General features: G+C 44.2%; 2 protein-coding genes across 13 annotated transcripts in view; one reads left to right on the plus strand and one right to left on the minus strand.

Moving 5' to 3' along the window:
- The first annotated feature begins 1090 nt into the window (after positions 1-1090).
- Positions 1091-9591, plus strand: FAM161A (FAM161 centrosomal protein A). 3 transcript variants are annotated; one of them, XM_032103729.1, is made up of 7 exons: positions 1091-1225; positions 2392-2639; positions 3084-4268; positions 4691-4858; positions 6918-7017; positions 7455-7606; positions 8216-9591. In XM_032103729.1, exons 1-7 carry the CDS (start codon positions 1106-1108, stop codon positions 8820-8822), a joined length of 2580 nt encoding a protein of 859 aa, XP_031959620.1. In that variant the 5' UTR covers positions 1091-1105; the 3' UTR covers positions 8823-9591. The 3 variants fall into 3 exon arrangements, with proteins under 3 accessions (XP_031959620.1, XP_031959621.1, XP_031959622.1); XM_032103730.1 differs by lacking the exon at positions 4691-4858; XM_032103731.1 differs by lacking the exon at positions 1091-1225 and having other exon boundaries at positions 2514-2639; positions 3140-4268.
- LOC116441625 overlaps positions 1379-25653 on the minus strand; it is a 55290-nt gene continuing 31015 nt past the window's right edge. Inside the window, exons 7-11 of one of the 10 annotated variants that reach the window (XR_004239193.1) lie at positions 25243-25333; positions 24533-24652; positions 19508-21521; positions 9577-19428; positions 1379-1636 (exon numbers count right to left, since the gene is read on the minus strand). Coding sequence is in view for 2 of the 10 variants with exons in the window: in XM_032103732.1 (XP_031959623.1) it covers positions 24357-24652; positions 25243-25333 (387 nt within the window). In the remaining 8 variants the exon portion in view is untranslated. The other 9 variants (XR_004239192.1, XR_004239190.1, XR_004239188.1 and 6 more) reach the window with 9 other exon arrangements.

Raw genomic sequence — 25653 nt, forward strand, 5'->3', positions numbered from 1 at the left:
GCTCCCTGCCCGCCTCCCTGCGCTCCCTGCCCGCCTCCCTGCGCTCGCTGCCCGCCTCCCTGCGCTCCCTGCCCGCCTCCCTGCGCTCCCTGCCCGCCCCCCTGCGCCCGCTGCCCGCCTCCCTGCGCTCCCTGCCCGCCTCCCTGCGCCCGCTGCCCGCCTCCCTGCGCCCGCTGCCCGCCTCCCTGCGCTCCCTGCCCGCCTCCCTGCGCTCCCTGCCCGCCTCCCTGCGCTCCCTGCCCGCCTCCCTGCGCTCCCGCCCGCCTCCTGCGCTCCCTGCCCGCCTCCCTGCGCTCCCGCCCGCCTCCCTGCGCTCCCTGCCCGCCCCCCTGCGCTCCCTGCCCGCCTCCCTGCGCTCGCTGCCCGCCTCCCTGCGCTCCCGCCCGCCTCCCTGCGCTCCCTGCCCGCCCCCCTGCGCTCGCTGCCCGCCTCCCTGCGCTCCCTGCCCGCCTCCCTGCGCTCCCTGCCCGCCTCCCTGCGCTCGCTGCCCGCCTCCCTGCGCTCGCTGCCCGCCTCCCTGCGCTCCCTGCCCGCCTCCCTGCGCTCCCTGCCCGCCCCCCTGCGCTCGCTGCCCGCCCCCCTGCGCTCCCGCCCGCCTCCCTGCGCTCGCTGCCCGCCTCCCTGCGCTCCCTGCCCGCCTCCCTGCGCTCCCTGCCCGCCTCCCTGCGCTCCCTGCCCGCCTCCCTGCGCTCCCTGCCCGCCTCCCTGCGCTCCCTGCCCGCCTCCCTGCGCTCCCTGCCCGCCTCCCTGCGCTCCCTGCCCGCCTCCCTGCGCTCCCTGCCCGCCCCCCTGCGCTCGCTGCCCGCCCCCCTGCGCTCCCGCCCGCCTCCCTGCGCTCCCTGCCCGCCTCCCTGCGCTCCCTGCCCGCCCCCCTGCGCTCCCTGCCCGCCCCCCTGCGCTCCCTGCCCGCCCCCCTGCGCTCCCTGCCCGCCCCCCTGCGCTCCCGCCCGCCCCCCTGCGCTCCCTGCCCGCCCCCCTGCGCTCGCTGCCCGCCTCCCTGCGCTCGCTGCCCGCCTCCCTGCGCTCCCTGCCCGCCTCCCTGCGCTCGCTGCCCGCCTCCCTGCGCTCCCGCCCGCCTCCCTGCGCTCGCTGCCCGCGGCCCGGCATGGAGGACGCGCACCGGGCCGCCCGCCTGGCCGCCTCCTGCCTCCGCACGCCGCTCGACCCGCGCACACGGGCGCCCGCCGCGCTCTACGAGCGGGGGCCGCCGCCCGCCGCCGCGCAGGTACCGCGGGCACGGCCGGGAGGGGCTGCTGGGCAGCCGGGGACGCGGGGCCGGGGGCTTCCCCCTGAACCCGCTCTGCAGAGGAGTCCCCGCCCTCCCCGGCACCGAACGGGCCGGCGCCTCCCTGGGCGCAAGGGACACGCACACAAGGGAGACACCTGACAGATGGCCCTGCTGCAGCGCCGATCCCTTAATGAGCTTGTGGCACCGCGGCGTCTGGACAGCAGATGTAAAACTGCCCGTGCCCAGCCCGGGGAAGAGGCTGGGATCGTTCCGCGGATCGAGAAAAGAAACTGGGTTCATGCACGGTCGTGGCAGCAGCAGATTGGGGGAGGTGGAGAGTCTGGGCTCTGTATGGGCGCTTTAAATTCGCTGTTTCGATCCTGTAATTCCCATTGCATTAGGTCACTGCTGGGGGAAAAAACAGTTAAAGATTTTTGCGGTGAAAACCTGACCAAACAGAAACAAGGTTTTTTGTTGCAATGTCAAAGCTTATTAAAATACCCCTGTGTGGAAAAGTAATATTCTAATTTCTGTATAAAGAGACTTTTCAAAACATGGTGCTTAGAGCAAAACGAAGCCTTTGTGATGCTGACTAACCTGGCTTTAATAACTTCTCTGACCTGTGTAACCTCTAAAAATCCTTAAAGAATATTACCTGCACACAGCTGCAAACTGCCAAACAGTATTGGAAATATAACCTGTGCAGAATCCGTGTCATTTCACAGTAAGTGAATGGAATAACATTTCTGCACCACATCTCTAATGACTCATTTTTAGAGTGGTTATGGAAATAGGAGGCAGAGAAGGTTCTGTTTGCTGGTAAATAAGGGCATTTTTAGAGCTGCATAGTAACCAAGGAAAAAATGTACTTTACAAAATAGTTAATTTTTTTCTTTTTGGTAAGTCCTTTTGGTCATATTTCCTGTTATAAACATATGGATTACAGGGCAGACATGGGAATTTTTACAGGCTTTAAATAGGACCCTTAGGATATAAATTAATATGCAATATGATTATTCCTTGTAATTCTACATTAACACTTGTATACAGGTATCTCTATTTGGTGTTACTTTACCATTCATTAGACTTAATTAGGACAAAGCAGTATTAAGAACCTTGTTCCCCTTCCTTCTAGCAGAAAGATTTACAAACATCTCTTCTAGGATAGCTTTGATTTGGATTCAAACACCAACAGAGAGCAGACCCCCGCTCCAAGGAGAGACTGTGACAAGTGGATAGACTTCTCCAAAATGTGCTACTCAAATCAAGAGTATTACTTGAAGCTGGAAGAGTTGAAGAATGCCCACATGGAGACGATGGCAAAATTGGAAAGCATGTATCGGAACAAACTGTTTTTAAAAGGAGTACAGCCCTTGGATAAGAGAAATGACACTTCTCCAAAGTGCTGTAGGTAAGTTTGGGGGCACTTTTTAGCTGAAGATTCCCAAATGCTTTGCAGGCAGCTGTAAAACAGCAGGGTGTGTTTCTGGGCTGGAAAGTGTTGCTCTCCCCATCTCTCGTAACCAGATAATCAGAGAAAAGTCAGTTTTAATAATAGAAACGCTCATTACCTTGCTAATGGTCTGTGAGGTTTAGAGGTGGGTGTGCAGCAGGGCTTGGACAGCACATTTAGGAGCGCACAGGGCCTTTCCCAAGTCAGGAAGTGCTGACTTGGTGATCAGCACTAAAACCAGGATCTGCTTTGAGTGCCCAGTGTGCTGCTCTTTTCCCTTCTCTCCCCTCTCAGCCACTCATTTTGGTTTCTAGTGGTGTTTCCTTAGAGTGGAAGTCACTGGCTTTGCATCAGTGTTAGACCGGCTCAAACCAAGTGGTTTTTTTCCCTTTTTTTTTCAAGGCCAACTTGGGACAAGAGCTCGTATCAGCCTCTTAACCTGCACAAATCCTTTTCAGACTCAGACTTAAGTGATCCCTTGGGCTCAAGTATATCCGATGTGTCTGATGGAGAATTAGCAATTGAAGAAAACGACAGTGAAACTGCATCATCCTCATTTGCTAAGCAGCAGATTGAAAAAATGTGGGATGGGTTCTCTCTGGAAGACTACATCTCCCGTGCCAAGCACAGCTTACCCAACTCACCAGCCTGCAGGAAGGTGCACAAGAAACAGAAAGTGTGGTCCCCCAGAGTCACCGTGCCCAAGCCTTTCCAGATGACCATCAGAGAAGCTCAGAAGAAAGAGCAGAACATCAAATCCAAGTCACAGATCGAACTGGAAAATCACTTACTGAAGAAGCAACTAGAGGAGGAAGCAGAATGTCAGAAAAAATTCCGAGCCAATCCTGTGCCCGCTGCCGTCTTCCTGCCGCTCTACCACGACATCGTGCAGCGGAACGAGGAGCGCAGGAGGTCTGTGAGGGAGAGGAGCAAACTCAAGCTCCTGGCTTCCCAAAAGCCATTTAAATTCATTGAGCGAGAGAGGCAAAGGAGGGAAATCAGGAAAATGCAATTAAAAGACATTTCCCCGCCTGAAAATAAAACCAAAGTGTTCAGAGCGAAACCAGTTCCTAAATGTGTTTATAGTCCAGATTTCAGTGACAAGCTAAAGGAGGAGGAGCTCTACAGAGAAATCAGGATCAGGATGAGAGCTGAGGAGCTGCTACAAAATTCATCGGTGCCCAACAGCAGACTGGCCTTAAAAGAGACCAACAAAAAGAAGAAACACAAGAGCATTGAACCAAAGCGAACGGAACAGAAACCCAAGATCAAATCAAGCGTTCCAGATTTTGAACTCCTACATGAGAAATTCCAGAAACGCCTCCTGCAACAAAAAAAAGTGAAACACCTCACAGTCTGTGAGCCTTTCGACCTTCGTACTTCGTACATCCCCTCAAAAAAGGGCAAGATCTTGAAGGACATTCAAGAGGATGAAGAAAAATTGAAGGAAACACGGTGGCCATTTGCCTCTCCGAGACGGAAACCTCAGATGGGGCAGTCAGGGGCAAACCCACATCTCTTGGGAGGAGGAAAATCCAAATCTCCCAAAAACACAGAATCCACGAGACGACGGCTACAAGCCCTAAGGTGACTGCTTAGAGATGCTCTACTTTATATATGCTTGCAAAGTAGATTTTTTTTGGTATTAATATATATTTGGTATTTTATTTGGTATTATTTTTGGTATTTCTATGTATGTAATTAGTTCTTCCATGCAGTGAATATAGGGCTTAGTTTGTTAAAGGCTTATAATATAAATCCTAAAATATTTAAATATAGGACTTAATTAGTATTTATTATTGTTAAAGGAACACTAGTGCATTTTTGTCAGAATGTCCCTAGGAAGACAAATGACTGCTGTTTTCCGGGATATCCTGAATCCCTTAAAATGGCACATACCTTGTGTCCTCTCATGGCAACCCTGTTTTTCTCTTTGGAATTATCTTTGCCAAAGCTTCCTTTGCTCTAGATTTAAGATGAATTCAGCCTTAGTTTATTTTCCCCACCAGGAATTCCCTTGAGGAAAAGAGAAAGCTGGAAGAACAACAAAAAAGGAACAGAACCAAGCAGAAACAAAGAACGAGAAAATTCCAGAGAATTGTAATGGCTCGGGCTGAGGCCAATGACCCACATCAGAGCCTAGCTCAGATGTCTAAATCCAGATTAAAAACATTCAGGTATTTTGTTGCATTGCCCTGAATCCTGAACACCTCCATCAACAATGAGAAGGAGAGGTTTAGGATTGCATTGTATGTTAAACATACAATGTGTAAAAAGATAGTATAATCTAAGTTTAGATACTTACACATGATAAATTAAACATGGTGCAAGCAGCTGGTAAAAAAGTGGTCAAACTTAGTATTTCAACTGGGAAATTGTTGCCAATCTGTATGAACTCAGAGTATAGAAATTTACAGCATATAGAAATATATATATTCCACCTTAGAGTATTATAGATTCACTAACAGGGGAACTCTCGTGTTTTCTGAATTCATGTATCAATTAAAGAGGAAAAAGCTATAAAAATCAAAAGGAAAGGGAACAGTGTGGATACAGAATATCCTTGCAGAACTGGATACAGCACTGATGTTGGTACAACTTTGGTGCAGCAATGGACATTTCACAATTCACTTCTTTGTCCCAGCAGGTCCCCACTGAAGAGAGAGATTAAAGCAGGAATATTTTAACTTCACAGTGTAACAGCAGCGACCCAGGAAGCTGCTGGTGTTCAGGAGGAATGGGATCCAAAGTTCCCTGGAGTAGAGATGCAATTCAAAGACTGTTAGTGTACGACTGAGTACACAGGGAAGAACACCAGGGCCTTCTTGGAGTGCTGTAAGCTGTCACTCCAGCTCTGACACGGCTCTAAACACCATGATTGCTGCTTGGGCTCGTGTTTGGGGCTAAATTAACCCTTTCTGCTTATTGTTCTTTCTAATGCCCCCAAAAATGAATCCTGTTTGAACAAGCCTTAGTGAGGTTTGTGATCTGGGCTGGCCCAGTGGCACTGCTGCGGTATTGTCACTTTAAGGTGCTGTTACGTGGGGATGGTGAGAAGCACCGACTGCTCTGCCCCTGTTGCTTCATGCCTGGGCAGGATTCTTGGGCAGCAGCCACGAATCCTAATTTCCAGCAAGCCGGCATACTGTTAATAACAGGAGCTTTGTAATCTGTGTGTCCTCGGGCATGTGGGCTGCTGACTCTGGGACAGAAGCAGAAAACAATGGAGTCAGAGTAGGTGGAGAACTAAGAGAGGCAGTGGGTGATTGCAGATGTGATTTGAGTTCAGTCAACAGCAAATTTCACATTACAGTATTCAGCTTAATCAGATTTCAGGAGCTCCTGTCTGTGTGTAAAATGGTTATTGCAAAGCAAGATTACTTCCCCGGTGCTGATGCAGAGGCTGGTGCAAGTGTTTAACCTGATAATGCTCATTTCAGCACAGCTGGGCAATGAGGTCTCTCGGTGGCAGTGCCCTTTCAAAGCAAGGAGCAACTTGGAAGTTCACTTCCCAACATGGTGAGGAGCTCAGAGATGGTCAGGGAGAGAGGCTGGAGGAGGCAGAGGTGTAAAATGCACCCCCCGATCTCATCTTTGTCCTGAAGTGCCTGACCTGCAGTGCCAGATCTGCCCAGTTCAGAGGCACATCACAGAGCTGCCTGTCCCACACTGAAGAGAGATTACAGCTCGTTCCACCTCAATTATCCAGTGCTCCCTGTGATCCCAGAGACCATTTCAGTTATGAATCAACAGTTGCATTATCCTGCTCTACTGACTGGGCCCTTGAAAAACCAACTCAGGAAAAAGTGTTCCATGATCCAGAATGTGGCCATGGCTCCTGGGAGATCAGCTGCTAAAGTAGCAAGATTCTCACCATCAGACTTTAAAAGTACTGATTTTTATTTAATGCTGTACTTTCCTATGGTGTATCCTGTTTCATTTTGCTCAGAACAACTGGAAGATCTCTATGAAATCAGCATGTAAAAAACCCCAAGTATCCAAATTTCTTTCTACAAAAACCCCAAGAATCCAAACTCAGCCTCTATTTAACTCCAGTAGCCAGGACCTGCCTCTGCTTAGCCAAAGTGACTCCCTCAGAGATGAATTGTTCAGTACCTTTTATGTACCTTGAAGTATGACAACACTTAATTTGTTATGAGTGATTTAACTGCTGTAGGAAATTACTCCTTGTCCTATAAATTAATAATGATTTCTCTTGTGCTCTGCTTCCTGTAGGAACAACGAGAAGCAGAGAAGGCAGGAATATTTGCAAGAATTGCAAGAAATGCAAGAAAGAGTAAAACAGATGCCGTTGCTTTTTGAAAGAGTCACTCAGGTTGCCTTGTTTCTGAACTGCTAATTCATCTTGACTGATACTGAATAAGACATTTGTAATACAATATTTTTAGAAGATACTTAAAAAACACTTTTCAGGGCAGTGTTTATCCATTTCAACCTCTGTTGCCCTATCTCCATATAAATATCAGTAATTTTTGTGACATGCTTGCACAGGGAACAGAGAACTGTTGTAAAGGTGTGTCTGGTTCAGTTACAACATGAGTAACTCTGGCCACAACCAAACATTGCTGGTACAGAAAAGTAAAACCTGGTATAAATTTTTCAAGTATTGTTTTGCCTTTCTTAGCTGCAGCGAATAACCATTTCCACTTGTCAGCTGCAAATAATGAAACAGAGGATTAATAGAAATAAAAGTATCAAGATACAGGCATTTAATGCATTAGATAACATTTAACCATTGTGTTTTTCCTACAGAAAAATGCCAGAATAGCTGCAGAGAAGTATTATTCAAACAGACTGAGAGCACTGGGGATCTGCCCAGAGTTTGTTTCAAAGAAGGGAGGAGCAGCCCAATCACTGCAGTTCTCCACTGCTGGAGATTTTACCTCCATCGCTGTCAGAGAAAGGTAGAGATGACTGAAGACTTTTTCTTTCTGCCCACTACATATCTAATAACTAGAACATTTTTCATGTGTAGATTTAAGGGTTTTTTAATGATTTCTAGTATTTCCCAGGGAACTATTTGATGATGTGGTGTGTTAGCATTAGTATGTACTTTTGATTGGTTTTCCTGAATTAAATATTATTTCCTAAAACAGAGGAGAGCTGCTTAACCAAACAGGTTATGTTATGTAATACACTTCAAAGAAAAATGAAGAAAAACATTTCTTGTTTGTTCCTTTCATCAAAAATTCTGGCAGGTTGCTGTGAGTCACTACCTTTAAATTTTAATTTTTTTAAGTGAACCTTATTAAAAATAGTTACTAGTATCTCTTGGTTGTTATGATTTAAAAGGAAGCAGAAATAAAAAAAAAAATGGGAATATGTAAGCAATACTGTTGAGTTACTTTCTAGCATAAAGAGAGACTCTTGTGTCCCCCCTTCCCTTTCCCTTCCCCAGTTCCACCCCAGCCAAGACTACCAGGCTTTGCCCTGAATTACGTAAAGGTGCTTTAACACCTCCTGGAAAGCATATTCCCAGAAAATAAAACCCCACGTGTAATTTGTCTTTTCAGAACCATCAAGGTTAAAGTGAAAAAAAGGGAATCCTTTGAGGAAGCAGCTGAACACAATCCCCAATCTGTGCGCTCCTGGGAGGAGGAGGAGAAGGAAGAGGAGGAGGAGGAGGAAGAGAAGGGAAAAGGTGTCAAAACCTCCACCCCAGATGAGCAGCACAGTGATCTGGAGGATGGGGATGAAGCCAGAGCCAGCCCTTATGTCCATGAGCCTGGGTCCAACCCACCCTCAGGCCAGCACAATGACGAGGAAGAGGAGGAGGAAGAGGAGGCGGAAGAGGAGGAGGAAGCAAAGTCAGGCCCATCACTTGGTCATTCCCAGGAGGAAGAGGAAGCAGAAGCCAAGGTAGACCTGTCACTTGGCCATTCCCAGGAGGAGGAAGAGGAGGAAGAGAAAGCAAAGGCAGGCCCATCCCTTGGCCATTCCCAGGAGGAGGAAGAGGAGGAGGAGGAGGAGTCCAGAACCAGCTCTCGGTCTGAGGGGTCCCACGAGCACGAAGAGGAAGCTCAGTCAGACCCCGAAGCTGAGGGTGCCTTCCAGTATGAGGATGAGGAATATGAGAGTGATGATTCTGAGGAGAAGCCCAGTGATGAGGAGGGTGACTGACAGGAACGAGATAGGATGGGCTGGCACTCAGGAGCCTCTTCCACTGCTGGCTGTGGAACAGACACCAGAGAAAAAATTGGTGCTTTGCTACAAATCCAAAATTCTGTGGTTTTTTACCTCGTAGTTTAAGAGACCTGCCAGTGCAGGAATTTTGGTTGTTTTCCAGTAAGAAAGCTCAAGTTCTTAGTTTTCACCAAGAAAATAATTTACTTTTGTATTAATCTTCTTTATTGCACTCTTCTGTGACACTAGTGCACCTCTGTTCTTGAAATGAATTCCAACCTCTCTGTTTAACAATAATGTTACACCGTGTGCTGTGTAAATACTGAGGGCTCATAACCAGCTCTTCCCACGGGCTGGCAAAGCCAGGGGAGATTTTGGAGCAGGAATTGCCATTTGATCCCTGTAAAAGGGGAATCTTTTTACCTCAGGTAACTCTAGTTGTACAAAACTATGCAAGGAAGTGCTTTAATACCTCTTCTTATACACTGGTTCCTCAGGACTTCAGCTACTCCACAAAACACTCTCCCAAAAATGTTTGGGATTTGGTTTTTGTCTTGTATCAGTAGTACCTTCTCTTCCTGTTACTGACTTTCTTGCTAAAAAATCTGTTGTTACTATTTTTTCCTCCTTGTTTTGTTACACAGTTTCTTCATGTTCGGAAGTTTTTTAAGCATTATTGCTTTTATTTATTTTTGAAGGGTGAACATAACTAATGTGAATTTGAGACTTTTTAAAAACTTGAATAAAATACCTGTGAAAATATTAATCCTTGCTTCACGAGGAGGTTGGTTTGTCAGTGTTCTGTAATTCTGAAGAGTTGTACAATTAACAGTCCCATATTACCGGTATTTGTCTCTTTAGGAAGTCAAATCTTTTTCTGAAAGAAGGCAGAGGAACTCTGAATTAGGTTTTTTTCTCAGATTATTTGAAGTAATTTCAAAGCAAAAAATGTCAAATCTGTTTCTAAGATTTGACAGCTCTCAACTAAGTGTTCTAAAAGAACAAATATATAATTGTTGAACTACTAAGATAGGGGTTAAAAATACCACTAAAATTCCTTTGAACTTAAAGAAAGTAGCAAAACCAATGCTTTTTTAAGGCTTTAGAAGGAGTTGGGAAGCTGTGTATAATTTAGATTGTCACTGAATTCTTAAATATTAACCTAAATAACAGCAGAATTAATGAACATGATAAGTATGATATAACCAGGAAGAGTTAGGACAGCTTTTGGAGGTTATGCCTCAGCTTTTTTAGCATTTCTGGAAAAGAAAAACAGAATTGTGTGGACTAAGGAGATCCAATTGATTGTGGTTTCCCAAGCTTTCCAGGGAGCATTTCTAGGACATAATTTGCTAGCAAAGGATCTTAAAGAAAACAATCTTACTGTAGGAAAAGAAAGATCCTCATGAATGGGAGATCAAACCTTGAGGTATTAAGGGAACCAACCACTCATGGAAATCACTTGGAGCAGCAGAGCTTTTCAGATGGGGAGGATAATGAGATTTAAGTCAAAAAAGCTGTCCAGAAATTGCATTACAAACATAAAGGGATAAACATTCCAATAAGGAATTAAAAAGCAGAGAAAGCAAAGGAAAATCAGAGATGACAGAACAGAAATGGAGACAGACAGCTCAGGGTGAATTAAACCTTGCGAAGCAAAGAACAGCAGTAAAAAATACTTCAAACAAAGAAGAGCCACATACACCTGTCAGGAGATGAAAAATAGTCTGGCCTGAAAACCAAGCCATGATTTGACCTCTTTTTTTCCTTTCTTTTTTTTTTTTCTTTGCAAGAAGGATGATTTAAATGTAGACAATCCAGAATAACTAATAGGATGACAGAAGTGAAAAAAACCCCAAAATAACCTGTATTTAAAGAAAAAGCCCAACAACTTCGACATGAAAATCAAAATCCAGGTGAAGGATTTTGGTAAATTGTCAAGATGCAGAGAAGTACCATGGAAAGGAGAACAGAATGTGTGGTAATTTGTCAGAACTCATAACATTTTGAGGCAATTACATGGAGAAAAAGAAAGTCTCTTTTTTTTGAGTCACCAAAGGTGATATAATAGAAGCATTTTAAGGCACAAAGCTCATTAGAGGAGAAATGTTGATGAGTTATCCTTTCAGGGAAACCACTGAGCAGGAGGGAGAGGAATAGGAAAGTTTCTCACAGATTATTGAATATTCTGTCTTTAATATTTTAATTAATGGCTACAGCACCTGAGTAGGAACATGTTCAAAAATTTGCAAAGAAAATGAGAAAGGTATATCTGAAAAACGGATTAAAAACACCATGTGGGAAGAAGGAGGCAACTTTGCATGTGGACTGTGGTATGAAGTAATTTTGAAGTGCAAGAATAGTGTTTCTATACAGTAACCATATTTATGTTTTGGAGTAAGAAGCCAGAAGTTTTGGATATTGTGCTTTTTCAAGAATGTTTTTTATTTACAATATTGCTTCCTCTAGAAACCATCTCCTCCTGTACATAGTTATCACAACACCAAGCAGGTTATGTTCCCTTTTCCTTAGAGGAAAAAATTATGACATCAAAATATTATACCTTTTATAGCTGCTCCAGATGAAGAGAATAACAAAAGAACTCAAAGTCTTGAAGAAAATGTTTAAAGCCATCCCTATTTTGGAATTAATTATGGTCTCGTGTAGAGTCCTCAAGGCTTCTTTAACAGCAGGAATCAAAAGTTTTGCCTCAGCTTGGCAGATAACAGGCACTCTAAAGATCAGAATATACTATTAAAAATTATTTCTAACAGTGTGTCTGTCCCTTTACCCACAAATTGAAGTCAAACGTGAGTTTTGTATACAGAATAATTTTGTCCAGGAATACTGTCTAGTCCATAATTACAAGATATGGCAGCTGCTGGGTTACAAACATGAAAATCATGAAATCTGATAAATTAGATAAAATTAAATAATATGAGATTAAAAAGATAAAATGAAATAAATAAGATAAAATGAGATAAAATTTAAAATAGTTTGGTGTCTGTCCTTGTCACCCTTCAGTGGAATTACAGTTTTACATCTCTGGTTATATAATGTTTTGGTAATTACTTGGCTTTAGGGAAAAAAAAAAGAGTCCTTGCATACTCCAGCAAAACTCAAAATTGCTTCTTTCTTCAACAGGAATGCCAGGTATTTGAGGAATGAACTAAGACTTACAAATAGTATCAGAAAAATCCCTGTCTCTCCTGTCTACTAAAATCCCAGCAGTGAGATGGAGCAGAGAAGTTAGGGATCACAGGGATAAGGCAAACCACACAGACATGAAGAGTGTTGTAGGGGTTCAAGTTTAGGAGGCAACAGGGGCAGCAGGACTTCCCCCCTTCAGTTCTGGCCAGTTATGCTCCGTGTACTGCATCCCAGGATTAGCCACGTGGGACAATCCCCCACATGCTGACGTGGCTGTAGCACAGAGCAGGCAGATGTTGACAGGCAAGAAACACTCTGATTTTCTGATCATTACCACCGTAAACGAGACCATGTTTAATTTCACGAGCACAAACAGTACCGTGAAAGTCAGTTGTCAACAGGACTGAAAACAAGAATATTTGCACCTGCACAGCTCAAAACTTGCTACTAATAGTCAGGGCTTACTGACATAAGCAGATTACTAACAATAGTTAGGCAGGTTACAATAAGAAGGTTAGTAAGATTAGGCAGCTTGCTGATTAACTGTAGCAACCACGCTGCCAACACAGCCAGGAAATTCTGGCTGCCAGGATAATGAATTGTTACAAACCATCCTGCTTCCACATTATTCAGATGATTCCAGACACAGATTTCCACACTTGCAGGAGTATCTGGTTCTCAGGTTAAGTTGCTGTAATTTTTAATGTGTGTTCCGTGCCATCCCACATTTTCGAGCATGGATAAAAGACACACAAATTGTGTCAATATTTAATAATTTCCAATAAGTAGTAAAAGCAAACAGTCAAAAATCAGTTTTTTGTGTGTCTCATTCTGATTAGGCTCTGCTCTGGGGAGCTCAATCCTGCAGCACCTTTATCCCCAAAGTACTGAAATTGCCAAGGGCACCATCCCAGCTACTCAAGCAATGAGCTCTCAGATCCAACACCGAAGGGCCACACAAACAGCTGAGTGTGAGGCAGCAGCACTTGGAAAGGACCCGTTTGGGGTTTTGAACTCTGGGTTTTCTAACCAAAAGAGCAGCTGCAGACATTGCACAGCAGAACGTCAGCCCCAGGTGCTGAGGCTCATCTGACTGACACACAGGGCCTGCTTGTGGTGCCACTGCAGAACGGCCCCTCCTAACAAACACCTATCAATGGGTTCATGGAGTTCACGCTACTGCGAAACTGTGACACTTCCCAGGGCAGTGAGGGTTCCCTGTATCCCTTGCTTGTTAACCAGACTCACCATTTATTCCTGGGCGAAAGCTTCCTTCTCCCAGTACTCTCTTAATGCTGATTTAATTCAGGCCTAGCAGGCTGAGGCTGGGTTTAACTCTGCTCATGGAGCTGGCTGGGTACCTGTTTGCCTGCTCCAGCTTGTTCCTGACCCTGAGAACTGGCACACAGCCCCTCCTGTTCCCACAGCTCCCTCTCCTCCCTTTCCCACCGAAAGGCAGCTTAGTGTTGCCCAGAAATAGCCCTCAGTTTCCAACCAGCCACACAACTCCTGGGTAATATTCAACTTTGTATAAAGGGTAACTAGGAAAAAGCTGCTCAGTTTTATGCAAGTCAGTTCTCTCTCAGACACCTCACAAGCAGCACCACACCCAACTCCACTCTCTGCCCTCCCACCCTGAGGCAGAGCCAGCAATTCCAAAACATGGACCAAATTCCATTTGAGGGCACACAGCTGAGCCCTGCACTGGTTACCTGTGACTGCACTCAATTTAACACTGAATGAAAATAAAATTCACCCTGGAAGATAGTTCTGTGGAATAGAACTCCTCTTTTTGAGTCAGAATTACCAATCCCAAAGGAATTTCCATTCCCTGATACTGCTGGCAGCTGAAGGGGCAGGGAAACCAAGTGGGGAACATCCTGGTACATGAGGACCTCCCAGCACTCTCCCTACTTTCCACCCCATTCTCGCAAGTCTTGTGTCTTGACAAAGAAAATCCTACAAAGTCTGCAAAAAGCTTTGAATTCCTCAGGCAAAAAAAATTCTTAAAGGGCCAAATAGTAGGATAAAAGAGCCAAGTCTGTGGTTGAGATGCCTGAAGGTTTCTCAGATCAGAGCACAAAATTATCCAAAGAAGCTGCACATGCCAATTTGTCTCCTCAGGCAAATCATCTTGCAATAACCAGGTAGTTTACACGATGGGGTTAGATTCTGGGATTTTTCTTTAAATAACAGCTTTATCAAAACCTCAGTAAAACACATTATCTAAACAATGGCACAGAGATGCTAAAAATCTGCTTCCCTGTTATTTGTGAGTTGTGTTCCATCCTAATGCACTGCCACCAGCCCCTTTCATACATCACCCATTCAACACAGGCCTCCAGCTCTGCTATTTCCTTCAGGCAGCATCCTGTAAAATAATGGAAAAGATCATAGCCGGATAAATTATTTGTAATTTGTGCACAGATGGCTGTGGACACAGTCCCCTTGCCATAAATGAGAACAAAGGGCTGAGGCAGAAGGTCATACTCGATAAAGTACTTGTGGATAGTTTTATCCTTTACCAATGTCTGGTTTCAAAGAACAGCTTGAAATGAATTAAAAGTTTGTTTCAGGTGACAGGGAGCAGTCCCTCTCCTCTCTCCTGGCTACTTACTGTTGAGCAGGGCCCAAGGCTTGTAAAGCCCAGATCAAAAAGTTCTTCTGAGCATCCAGTAACTCTACTCAGCTTGCTGAAATAGTAGAAATAATCTCAGGAAAACACTCCAGACCACAACAGAAGTTCTTTCCAGCCATTTTGGTGAGGATTAGTGGAAGCAGAAGAGGAGGGAAGATCAGATGGCTGCTAATAAAGATGGGGAAGCAAATTAACAAAAAGAACTGTCCATTTGTCTCAGTGAGAACACACAAGCACAGCCCAAGTGCGTTTCTTACCTTCTGTTTAATGTACATAAATCACTTCTCAAATACACGGAGGGATCAGACAATCATTTCTCCCAGACTTCTGGTTTAAGCCTAGCACACAATTTTTACAGTTATTTTGGAGCTATGACAGTCTTTTAGGGTTTTTATTTGTTTGGGTTATGGCTTTTTGGAGGGAGGGAGTGGGGGATTGTGTGAGGGTTTGGGGTTTTTTTTAGAACTTCCTGCAGCATAATCTCCTTGGACTCTGTATCCCAGACAATTTGCTGCAGAACATCTACTTATATCCCAGTCACACAAAGAACAATCATAACAAAGAGTATTGTACTCTCTACTATAAACACTGGTAGAATGAAATAGTAAGATTAAGGGGAAAATAGTTAAAAATAGAACTCTTTTCTTTCCAAAGGAAATAACATGATTTTCACCCCAGCCTCTCTTGTCATTGCAACAACAATGGTTCATTTTAGGCCATTTCTGACTGCACTTGGAAGCAGGAAACCCTGGCACAAACGTGCTCCAGCAGCTTGTGCTTTGTTTGCACTGAATGTCTGGGCCAGCACTGCAGGTTTCAAGGGACTTGCTAGAGGTTAACAGAGCTGTTCCAGGGGGTACAATTTCCTAGAGCACAATTCCAATCACATTCCAGTGCTCCAGAGCACTGGAAAGCTCTGCAGGTCAGGAAAGTGGGGGGTGCCTTGTTGGAGCATCTCGGCTCTCTGGATGAGCTTTGCACTGGGGCAGATGTTCAGTGACCAACTGCTGATCAGGCCTGGATCCCAGCTTCATAAAAGAGGGATGTGTGGCAGAAAAGCACTTAACAGCACATTTCCAAGCACTTATTCCCAGGGAGATCCCTACCATTGACTTTACAGGAATTACAGCTCAGTTCTCAGGATCTGACTTGTTAGAGACTAAAAAAAAATAACAATCCATCCATTTCCCTTGGCCCCAGAGCAGAATTGTGACCTGCAAACACTGATCCCTGGAGAACATGGAAGCATTAGGATATCTTACCTGCACTCCCAGAATTCATCTTCACTGCCACCACCAATGTAGTGTTTCCCTTCACACAGCAAACACAAAATTCATACTGAGGCGGCGTGCTTCTTTCCTAACTAATGTGATCCTTTGATATTCCTGTTATTTTTCCCAGTAAAAAGCTAAAAAGCCATTTCAGGCTGTTTTCAATATCAACAGACAGTAAGGGAACCCCTCTAGTCCTGCAACATTGATGGTGTAAAATCTGCCCCCTATTCCATCTTTCCCAGTACAGGAAACAAAAAACAAGTCACCTTTATTTTATCTATTTCAAAAGTCAAACCACTTCAGAGGAAGCACAGGAACTGGAGAGAAAACTGCCCCACCCTGGCATCACACATTCACATTTCCTCTGATAAGCAGCTTCTCATTTTCCAGAAACAAGATTTCTCCTTTTTCCCCTTTCTTTGTCCTTTTAAGCTTGGATTTTTAACTCTTCCATTTCAGAAGAACATCTGGCTGCATTTCATGTTGGTCCTCTGGGTTTGCACCTCCTCTCCATCCAGGATTCCTTCCAGACAGGATTTTGCGTCCTGCAGTTTAATTAATAATCTGCCCTGGGAAGGACACCACATGATAAATGCTCGTTTTGAAAAACAGCTTAGATGTTTTCTGCTCAGCATCGAGAGTCTGAGCAATCATTTAAAAAAGTGAGGTGGGACGTCAGGTCCCTGTAAGAGAAGTGGATGCTTTGAAACAGGGACCAGGATCTTACCCACAACTTCCTCAGGACTCATTTTGAACACTGAAAATAAATGTTATAGCTGGGCCTGTTCCACAAGGAAGACACCAGAGTCCCCAGCAGCTGTAGAAAGTTGCTATATTAAAGCTGTACATTATCTTGTCAACATGTAGAACTGTTCCTTAGCCAGTCCATTAATGTTAATGAAATCCCATCTGTGTTTCCCCAGCCCTGGCTCTGCCCAAGTGCAGTGCTGATTCCATTCCGAAGCAGCAAGCTGTTGGCAGCCACTGCACACACCACGTGCAAAGGCTGAGTGCGTCCCCCTTCTCCAGCTGTGTGCAGTATAGGGCAGATCCATCTTTCTCCAGATACGCAGCGAGGTTTCCTGCTCGGGGCTCTCTGTAGTGCTCAGCTGAGGCCACTGGAGACTGTAGCTCTTCACTTCTTGTCTCTTCTTTAGGATTCCTTCCCAACCTCCCTCTTCCCCAGAGCCACAGGGGAATGTTCTGGCCAAGAGAATACTCCTTTTTCCTGTTACATCTTAAGACTATGATGCTCGATCTTCCTGCTGGGATGATTTACAAGCATCTTCAAACCTCTGGAACCCTTTAAAATAAAAAACCCAAGGCTGACTTCACACTCACTCCAGCCACTCCCTTAAGGAATTCCAAAGGTTGGGATTCACCTGCTCTGGAGTTTCTCCCAGCTGCTTAATCACATCAGCAGTTCTGGCAAATGCTTCCCAGGCAAGAGGAGCCCAGAGTTCATTCCAGTGTGGGGATCCCCACAAAAACATAAAGCTCATCAGCTTTTGAACAAATTAAATTTGTGGTCAGAGACAAAAATAACATTGGGGAGTATCCAAGACTGACTGCTTTCATTGCCTTAATGTATTTCGTTGATGGAAAAACTAGAATAGGGTGGTGTGCTACTTAAGTGACCAGAAATGAGGGAAATTTTGGGATGATCAGTTGCTTTCACAACTGATGTTTCAAAGCAGTGGCTGTACGTTGACGGCACCGTGAAAAAACACCACTTTTCTTCATCCCCTCCACCAAAGAAGTGAAGTTGCAGGTCAGAGTCACCTTATCAGGACAGCAGATGCATTAGCAAAGGAAGGAATCAGTCAATAAAGGAATTGATACCTGTCTATAGTTAGAAAAAGCCTTTTGCAGAACAAGCTGTTCTTCTGGATCATTGAGAAAGGGAAGAGTTTTATTGAGTTTCTAAAGACACAGATACATGTATAATTAATGCTGTCTAACTGCCAGACATCTAGAGTGTTTCAGGATTTTAAGTGTTCTTTTTATTTTCTTGTTTCCTTCTCAAGAATGGGTCTAACAGCTGTGGGGGAAAGAGGAGACATGGAAAAGAGTTAGGAATTTCCTCTATAATGAGCAGAGGGCTGGTATACAAACTTTAAGGTGATGGATACAGAGACTACTCAGAATCCATTGAGCAGGAAAATGGGATTCAGGCTTCTCTTTCTGACCACTGCGGGGTGGCAGGAGAGTGACTTTGACTTTCTGCTTCTCCATCCCTAAAGCAGAAATAATATCCATCCACATTCCCAATACTCACTGAGGTTACTGGGCAGACAGGCCACGCACATGCAGAGTACTCTGGAAAAATGCAAACTGGATTTCTTTTGGATCAAGCCCACCAAGGAATGCATCCCAACCACTAGGGGGAAGCTGGTCCCAAGGACTAACGGGCTATTCCAAAGTAAACCCCTTGAAACGTGGGCAGACCAACCCTGAGCTGGAGGCACTGAGAGCTCCCCTCTCCACACTGCCACACCTACGGGAGGTGCAGGTACAGCCTTGGAACAGGCACAGCCCAAGGGCTTCTGCTTCCAGCACAGTGTGGAAGAGGAAAACAGCGTGAGGACAAAAATGCTTAAGCTTTACACTACCTACTTAGTATTCTCTTTTTGAGAAGTTCAAAGCTGGCACCAACTGTGCAGAAAGATTTACTTGGTGTGATGGAGAAAATATTTTCTTAAGAGTGTAAAAGCTTGCAAACATTCCAAGAAGGAAAATTCAACTTTCACTTCACCTGTTCCTTGAACAGATATTTTATTAAGATGGGATTTACAGCATGAGACAAACTCAGTGGTCTTATTCCAAGTAATCAGTTTTGTCAGCAGACCAAATAAATAATGAACTATGAGCCTTTTGTTACCACTGATGTCATCAAGAAGTGAAACGTTGGCAAACTGCCATGTTTAGTTCTCTGAGAGTATCTATTAAAAAGAAAAAGACACCTAGCAGATATAATCCATACTATCAATACTGTATGTTCTTAACCCTTCACCTCATCTCAAAAGTAATTTAAAAGGGGGATTTTTGAAGTGGGCAACTAACTTGGATTTGCTTTCCAGCTTACTCTTTCTAGTACTATTAAAAGTAAAACTTCTAAACATACAATTTTACAGCTCTTCACTTAGGCAGTAAACCGGTTTCTCTAAGAAGCATTCACAGAGTAACAGAAGAAACAATGTTTTTTTTTTTCTTTTATATATCCACAGATAGCAGGTACAAAAGCACAAGAGGAAGTATAACTTCTAATTTTTGAGGAGAAGATGAAGGAAACACTAGGATGTTTGTAACAGATGAAGACCAAAATAAAATTAATAAGCACCAACAGAATTAAGGTGAATTTTTATGCAGCCTTGTTCCTCATGAGCAAAAAACCGCCTCAAATTTACCTTGGTGTTAGGGAGCTTTTATAAATCTCATTTTGCACCAGTAAAAGTCAGGAACAGCAGTTTGAAAGGAACAGAATTACTCTCTTCAGATGCAGCACAAGCTGCATGTCAGCACGTGCCCCTGCTTGCTATTTCTAGGAAGAACACAAGGCAGATTTACCAACCACAATTCAGTTACAATTAATGTAATGGCAAAAACTTTGGCTTTATTACCTTTCTTTCATTTTCATTTCAATTCTTTAATTTCCAAGTAATCCCTTATTTTCCTCTTGGATTCTTTTGAGCATAAAGCGCATGGTTTTTCTTCAGTTTAAACAGAAATAGCAGAAGATCAATACAGGTTTTCATCAGAATAATAACAACAAAATCCACTATGTCTCATGGAACCATAATTTATACCTTCCACAGAGGTGATTTTCTATTGGTAAAGTCAGTAAGACTTTCTTCATGAATAAGTTTCAGTTAGGAATTGAGTGAACTCACCTGGAAAAGCCACCTATCCATCCCAAACCTATGAGTTTTCACAATTTGCCATAAAAACATTGCCAGGAACACAGAAAAACCCCAACATATTATGCCTGACAAGCACTGCCTCAAAATAGGAAGGTCTCCATAGTTTGCTTTTTGATCCATCTCACTTTACTGACACACTTTTGTACTCAAAAGAAGCGATAAAAAGAAGGTTCCAGGGGAGCTGAAAAAAACGGGAGACGTAAGTTTTGATACTGACAAAGACCGCTCAACATCATTTCAGGGAATGCAGAGCAAGGCACTTGCAGTCTTTTCACATCCCTTCCAAGGGTTTGGCTCACAGGCTCACCCACTGGAAAAACATCCCAGTGCCAGCAGTAATGGTCGCAACAGAAATGTTAGGATTAGCACACTAGGAAAACCAGCTGGAGCTGAGAATGCTGGAGTGGAATCAATGATCTCATTATTTCTACTGCACTTCCTAGAAAAGCATTAGGTAGCCCATGGAATGGAGCACTTCAATAAAGGAGAGTGTTTTATCAGGATCATCAGTGGATCATCATCCAAGAACCAAGTCCTGCTTCCTTAATTAAGAGGTCCCAAATGCTCTTGTATTTCTGTGGGACTGCTCCTGACAGCACCCTGAGCAGGGCTGGGCTCCTGCTCACTTCTGTCCAGAAAAGATGACAAATGAGATGTTTCTGGGATTTTAATCCAAATCCTCATTGCTGTATGGAAGAGGTTTGCATATGATAAAATCACCAGGATTAATCACATCCACAGAGCAGAAGCACCTCATGACCACTGAGCCTGAGGCTCTGCTGGGAATTACAGTGTAAAAATAGTTCCCAAGAGTTTATAATCTAAGTGTTTAAGGCAGAAAAAGTCACATTCTTATTAAAAATAAGCCGTATAGGCAAGGTATATTATATTTACATAATGACCTAGCCTTGATTCCAAACTGATTTTATCACTGTTTTTACCTTCCACTTCAGAAAAATACTACAGGGTGACTAATTCCCCTCAGGGAAAAAGAAAAGGAATTAAGAACAGTACCATTCAACAGAAGCAGTACCTCTTAATCAATGCTTTAATGTTTTATTAAAACTCCTGCTATTGTGGAAATGGCAAAGCCCAGATTCAAAATTTACCTGCAGGTCTCCTTACTGCAATATGGTTTTCAGTAAACAAATATGCATTTTGAAGTCTTCTTTTAATATAATTAAAAAATACATCCTTTGGGCCAGCAATATCCTCTGTCAAACACTGAGGCATTAAAATTGCATCTGTAAATTTCTTTCCAGCTGTCTGGCTGCCAAGATCCAGGTGCAATTTAGGCCTATGTGAAACTAAGGAATCTGAATAAATAAAATTAAGGATACATGAAGTACAGTTCTGCAATTAAGAGGGAAATTAATGCACCTAATATTTATAATCTGATGTAAGGTGTTCCTACAGTCAGAAGTAGAAAGCTTGGAATTTCCTTGAATAAAAATTCCTAACTCTCTCAAGCTTGTATCCTCAACAAAAACAGAACAGAAATGTAGACAAGTGTCCCAGACAAATGAATATTGACTCTTAATCCAGTATAATATAACACAAATTTGCAAAAGACCACTTCTCAGCTAACCAGGCATTTGCCTTTGATTAGATTTATTTTATTACCTATATTTAGAAGAATCACTTTTCTCATCAGTCTGGACTTCAGGAAAGCACTTCAAACGAGGAGCTGGTTAAAATGGAGACAAGAATATCCCTGTAGGATGAGACACAGCGAGCCAAGGAAGAGAAAAATTGGAAAGCGTTAGGCTAAGGGAAGGCTGAAATTGATTTCATTTAATAACCTTTGAAATGAACACTGGAGAGAGGGAGGAAAGGCAGAGGAAAGGAGTGCTGATGGCACAGGTCTGGGAAGACTCAGGTGGTAGCAGCTGGTCTTCACACTGCTGGTTGCTAAATTTTTTGGATTTGATACAGTTGCCCAAATGACACACCCCTTTAAGAACAAAGTAATAAATGAAATAAAATAAACCACAATTCCTTGCCCCTTCTGAGGTAAATTGACTGGTTTTTTTAACAGGATGTAGAAGCCTCCCAAAACACCAAGTGTAACTTTCTATAAACTCCCACTTATTCTGTGGAAGCAGACCTTTAAAAAGGCTACAGAAATGCCTTACAGGTCACCAGTTATTAGGAGGTAGATGTATTTCTTACATTTTTCATGTTTTGAATCTAGACACATGGGAGCCTGGAGGCTGATGCTCCTGGACACTACAATGAATTAAGCTGAGTACAAATCATGCCCCTAGAAATGAAACAAAAGTCAGTGTTTCTGAAGTCCTACCCTGATTCAACTACTAAGGCAGTGTTAAATGACAGAATTAAAGCATTCCCTTCGATAGCTGATATTCCTGATTCCAACAGCACTGCAGACAAAGTAAGATTTCAGTGTTCCGAGCAATTACTGCTTTTCTGGAAGGACAAACTGTTAAAGCACAGACAAACCAAATCGGTGTTTTAAAGTGCCATGAGAGGAGATGACATCATCACTCCAGCCCATCTGGGAGGAAGAACACGGAGCCACAAATGAGCCAAAATCCCTCCTGGCATAAAAGGAGAGACTTCCACTGACTTCAGGAAAATTTATCCCAATGTTCCTGCACGTTGCAGATTAAAATGACACACTTCATAGACTAGCAGAGGTGAACCAAGGCTAAAGCCACAAAGACTGATGTAACATATTCATTTAGAGCAATTTATTATTTTCACTACAAGTATATTTGTAGATGCTAAAAATCAAGACTGTGGCAGCTACTCACATGGGTCAATATGTTAAAAAAAAATGGATATTTCTGCAGAAATAAGGAAGAACATATGGTCCTTATTGCCAGCTAAGGGTCTCTTTTAAAACAATTTTCCTTAATCTGATTTGCCTTACAATTACCCTAAATCCTGCCATGATTGCTCTCAGGGAGCATTCACAGAATTTGGCTTCCCTTGAAGATGTATTTTCCCTTCCCCTGGTTACCGCCTTTATTATTGATTTTTAGATAATCCCCGCAGTTACTAGAGAAAGGTTTTGGCAAGTTTCCCTCGAGGCTGCAGATGCTTATTACCTTATCAACAGAGCATCCTTTCTCCCCTGAGCCCCCAGCCTGGGCACTGGCTGTTTCCCTGGGCACACTCTGCGCAGGGAGCAGCAGGGAGAACATTCAGTATCCTCTCCCTGGTGAACAAGAAAGGCCACAGCTGCCAGCCCCAGCAGAGGGGCTGCTCAGCAGACCTGTCCCAGAGAGGGGCCTGGCTGGACCCAGCTGCAGAGAACTAAGAAATCCCCCTTCCCACAGCAAAATGTGCCGGCAGGAATTTGGCCCATTTCGACCTCTCCTTACTGGGAAGAGATCAGATTACTTTGAAAGACCCTTTTAAGCAACGCAGAGCAACTGTAATCAGGAAAGTACTGTCGTTAACATCTCTGACACAAGAGGTTGTATCAGAGAAAGGGGGGTCTTTTGTCAGAGAAATAATAGAGACTGAATATTCTCTTAACAAATAAAAACCACCCCTGAAGGCAGGGCTGCCAGCATGTAAGCTGCATTCTGAGATCTGAGTGGCTAAACTGAGAAGAAAAGCTTAAAGAAACTTCTTTGAGCTATTATCATAAAATTTAGAACTAATACCTGGCTTGAACTGCCTGTGTGAACAGCCACTATGGTTATTTATTTTAGTGTAGTTTGTGGGGTTGTTTTTATTTTTGTTTGGTTGTTGTTTGGCAGTTTTTAATTGAGAAAAACTCAACTGTGGATTTTTTTGGTTGGTTTTCTTAAGGTAGAGAAGGAAGAATTGGATTACAGTTTTGGATAGAGAAATCACAGAAATATAATAATAAAATGGTTTGGGGTGGAAGGGACCTCAAAGATCATCTACTTCCAACCCCTCAAACTTTCCTCCAAGTGAACACAAAATCCTAGAAGCCACAAAGGCAATACAAGAATGCCAAGACCTATTAAATAGAACTGAAACATTTTTTCCCTTTTATTTTTGGAATTGGCTATCCTGTTGAGAGATGGGGCATTCACACCTCAGAGTGAAGAGAGGGGGAGAGTCTAAAGGGGTACAGAGCTCCTCTGAGGAAGAATTGTGACTTGCATCCAAAACTGGGTAAGAGGCTCCTTTAAAAGGAGCTGTGCTGTCCTTGGTGTCCAGCTGCCACTCAGGAGAAGGGACAGAAACGCTCAGGGTTCAAACTTCTCCCCTCCCCCCGAGCCAAGCAATCAGGAGATGCGCTGACAAACTGCAGCCGTGGCCGCAAGCCAGCCCCTGGAAGGCAGCAGGAGCACGGCCGAACGCTGCTGCCAAGGGCTGGCTGCTGCCCATCCCTGTCCGACAGCAGTCGCTGCAATCCCGGCGCTGGAGCTGCTCCTCCCTGCAGGAACAGGGAGCGCCGGGCTGCTGCTGTTTCCCATCGGGATCTAACGCTATCAGTGCTTTGGCTGCCTCTCCTCTTGCCCCAGCTTGCTCAGCTCCAGCGAGCCTGCTGCAGAGCTAGGCTGCAGCTGTGGAAATGCTGGTTCCATTCAGAGCTCCCGCTTTATTCCGCGATGAGGAAAACTGCGGGTTTTGCAGCTGCACGGATACAGCAGGTGTGGGCTGCTGTCTGCCTGGGAACAGGTGATCGGAGTGAGTGTAATGCAAAGTGGAAGCCTTTCGTTTTGGGGGTAACTGATTGATTTACAGGCATTAAATAGGTGCAAGAACCTGAGTTACCTGGGGATAGTGAGTGCCAAGGGCTGAGCGGAGCCACCAGAAGTACCTGGTCACTGAGAGGCTGTCCCCAGGCACTGAGCCAGCTGACAAGATCAGTGCAGGTCCTACTGCTGCTTCTCCCTAGATTCACGTGAAAAACGAGAAGGAAAAAGCCACACAAAACAAACCAAAACCAAACCACAAACCAAAGGAAAAAAAAAAAAAAAAAAGAAAAGAAAGCCAACCAGGAGATCAAATAGATATTCCAGCCCACCCTCCTGTAAAATTCTCTGTTAAATTATTAAGTATATGTAGGCATTTACAAAGAGATTGAAACAAAATAACCATTGGTGCATGGAGATGTTTTTGACTAAGTGCAGGGGAGTTTTGCTTTCTACCTAAGATATAAACCTGTGGCACTCGGGGGATTAGGAAGAGAAAGGCTGACAGATTTAACTCTTGCAGCACAAGTGGTTTCATGATACCAACACGATAAGGCTGAAACCTGATGCCAGTGTGACTTTCACACATCAGAATGTGGATCCTGCTACTACCACATACTTTAACTCTAAACACCAACAGTTAAAGTGGCAGCTCATTTCCATGGCATATCTGTGAAAAAAGCCTCACACCAGAAGAGGCTCTTGGTTTATTTATAGGCTAAACAGCTGCTTTGTGCATTCCACGATCTAGGCTGAGGTCTGCTCCCAGTCCTGCATGTACGGAGTTACCTTGTGTGGAAGTAAAGCATGGAGCTCCTTTCCAAAGCCTTTTCCACCGGATGAGATGCCTCCGATGGGACACAGCTCGACTGGGGATTTTCTTTACTCAGAAGAAAAATGGTAATTTTTGGTGGTGGTGGCAGACTAACCCAGAGTGCAACTTAGGTTAGATCATTTTGAAAAACAAAATTGTTTTTGCAGCTGCTTTCCTCTCAATTTCCCTCCTGAAATGCTCATTAAACATACAAGAAACAAAATAATAACCTCCAGTCAAATTATTAGAGGAGAGGACGATGTTCCTCATCTGCACACTGGAATGAGTCCACTCATACCACCCATGCACTCAGATGAAGGAATTTTCTACCACTGCTCCCTTTCCCCTACTCTGTTGGTGGGGGCAGCACATCCTGCTGTGCCTCT

Source organism: Corvus moneduloides, chromosome 3 (genome assembly GCF_009650955.1).
Source record: "Corvus moneduloides isolate bCorMon1 chromosome 3, bCorMon1.pri, whole genome shotgun sequence".
Taxonomy (NCBI): domain Eukaryota; kingdom Metazoa; phylum Chordata; class Aves; order Passeriformes; family Corvidae; genus Corvus; species Corvus moneduloides.

Excerpts from the sequence above, each read along its gene's own strand:
- FAM161A (XM_032103729.1), top strand. The coding sequence starts at position 1,106 with ATGGAGGACGCGCACCGGGCCGCCCGCCTGGCCGCCTCCTGCCTCCGC. Across the intron at positions 4,269-4,690 it reads CGACGGCTACAAGCCCTAAG|GAATTCCCTTGAGGAAAAGA; the intron begins GTGACTGCTTAG and ends TTTCCCCACCAG. Across the intron at positions 7,607-8,215 it reads TCCATCGCTGTCAGAGAAAG|AACCATCAAGGTTAAAGTGA; the intron begins GTAGAGATGACT and ends TTGTCTTTTCAG.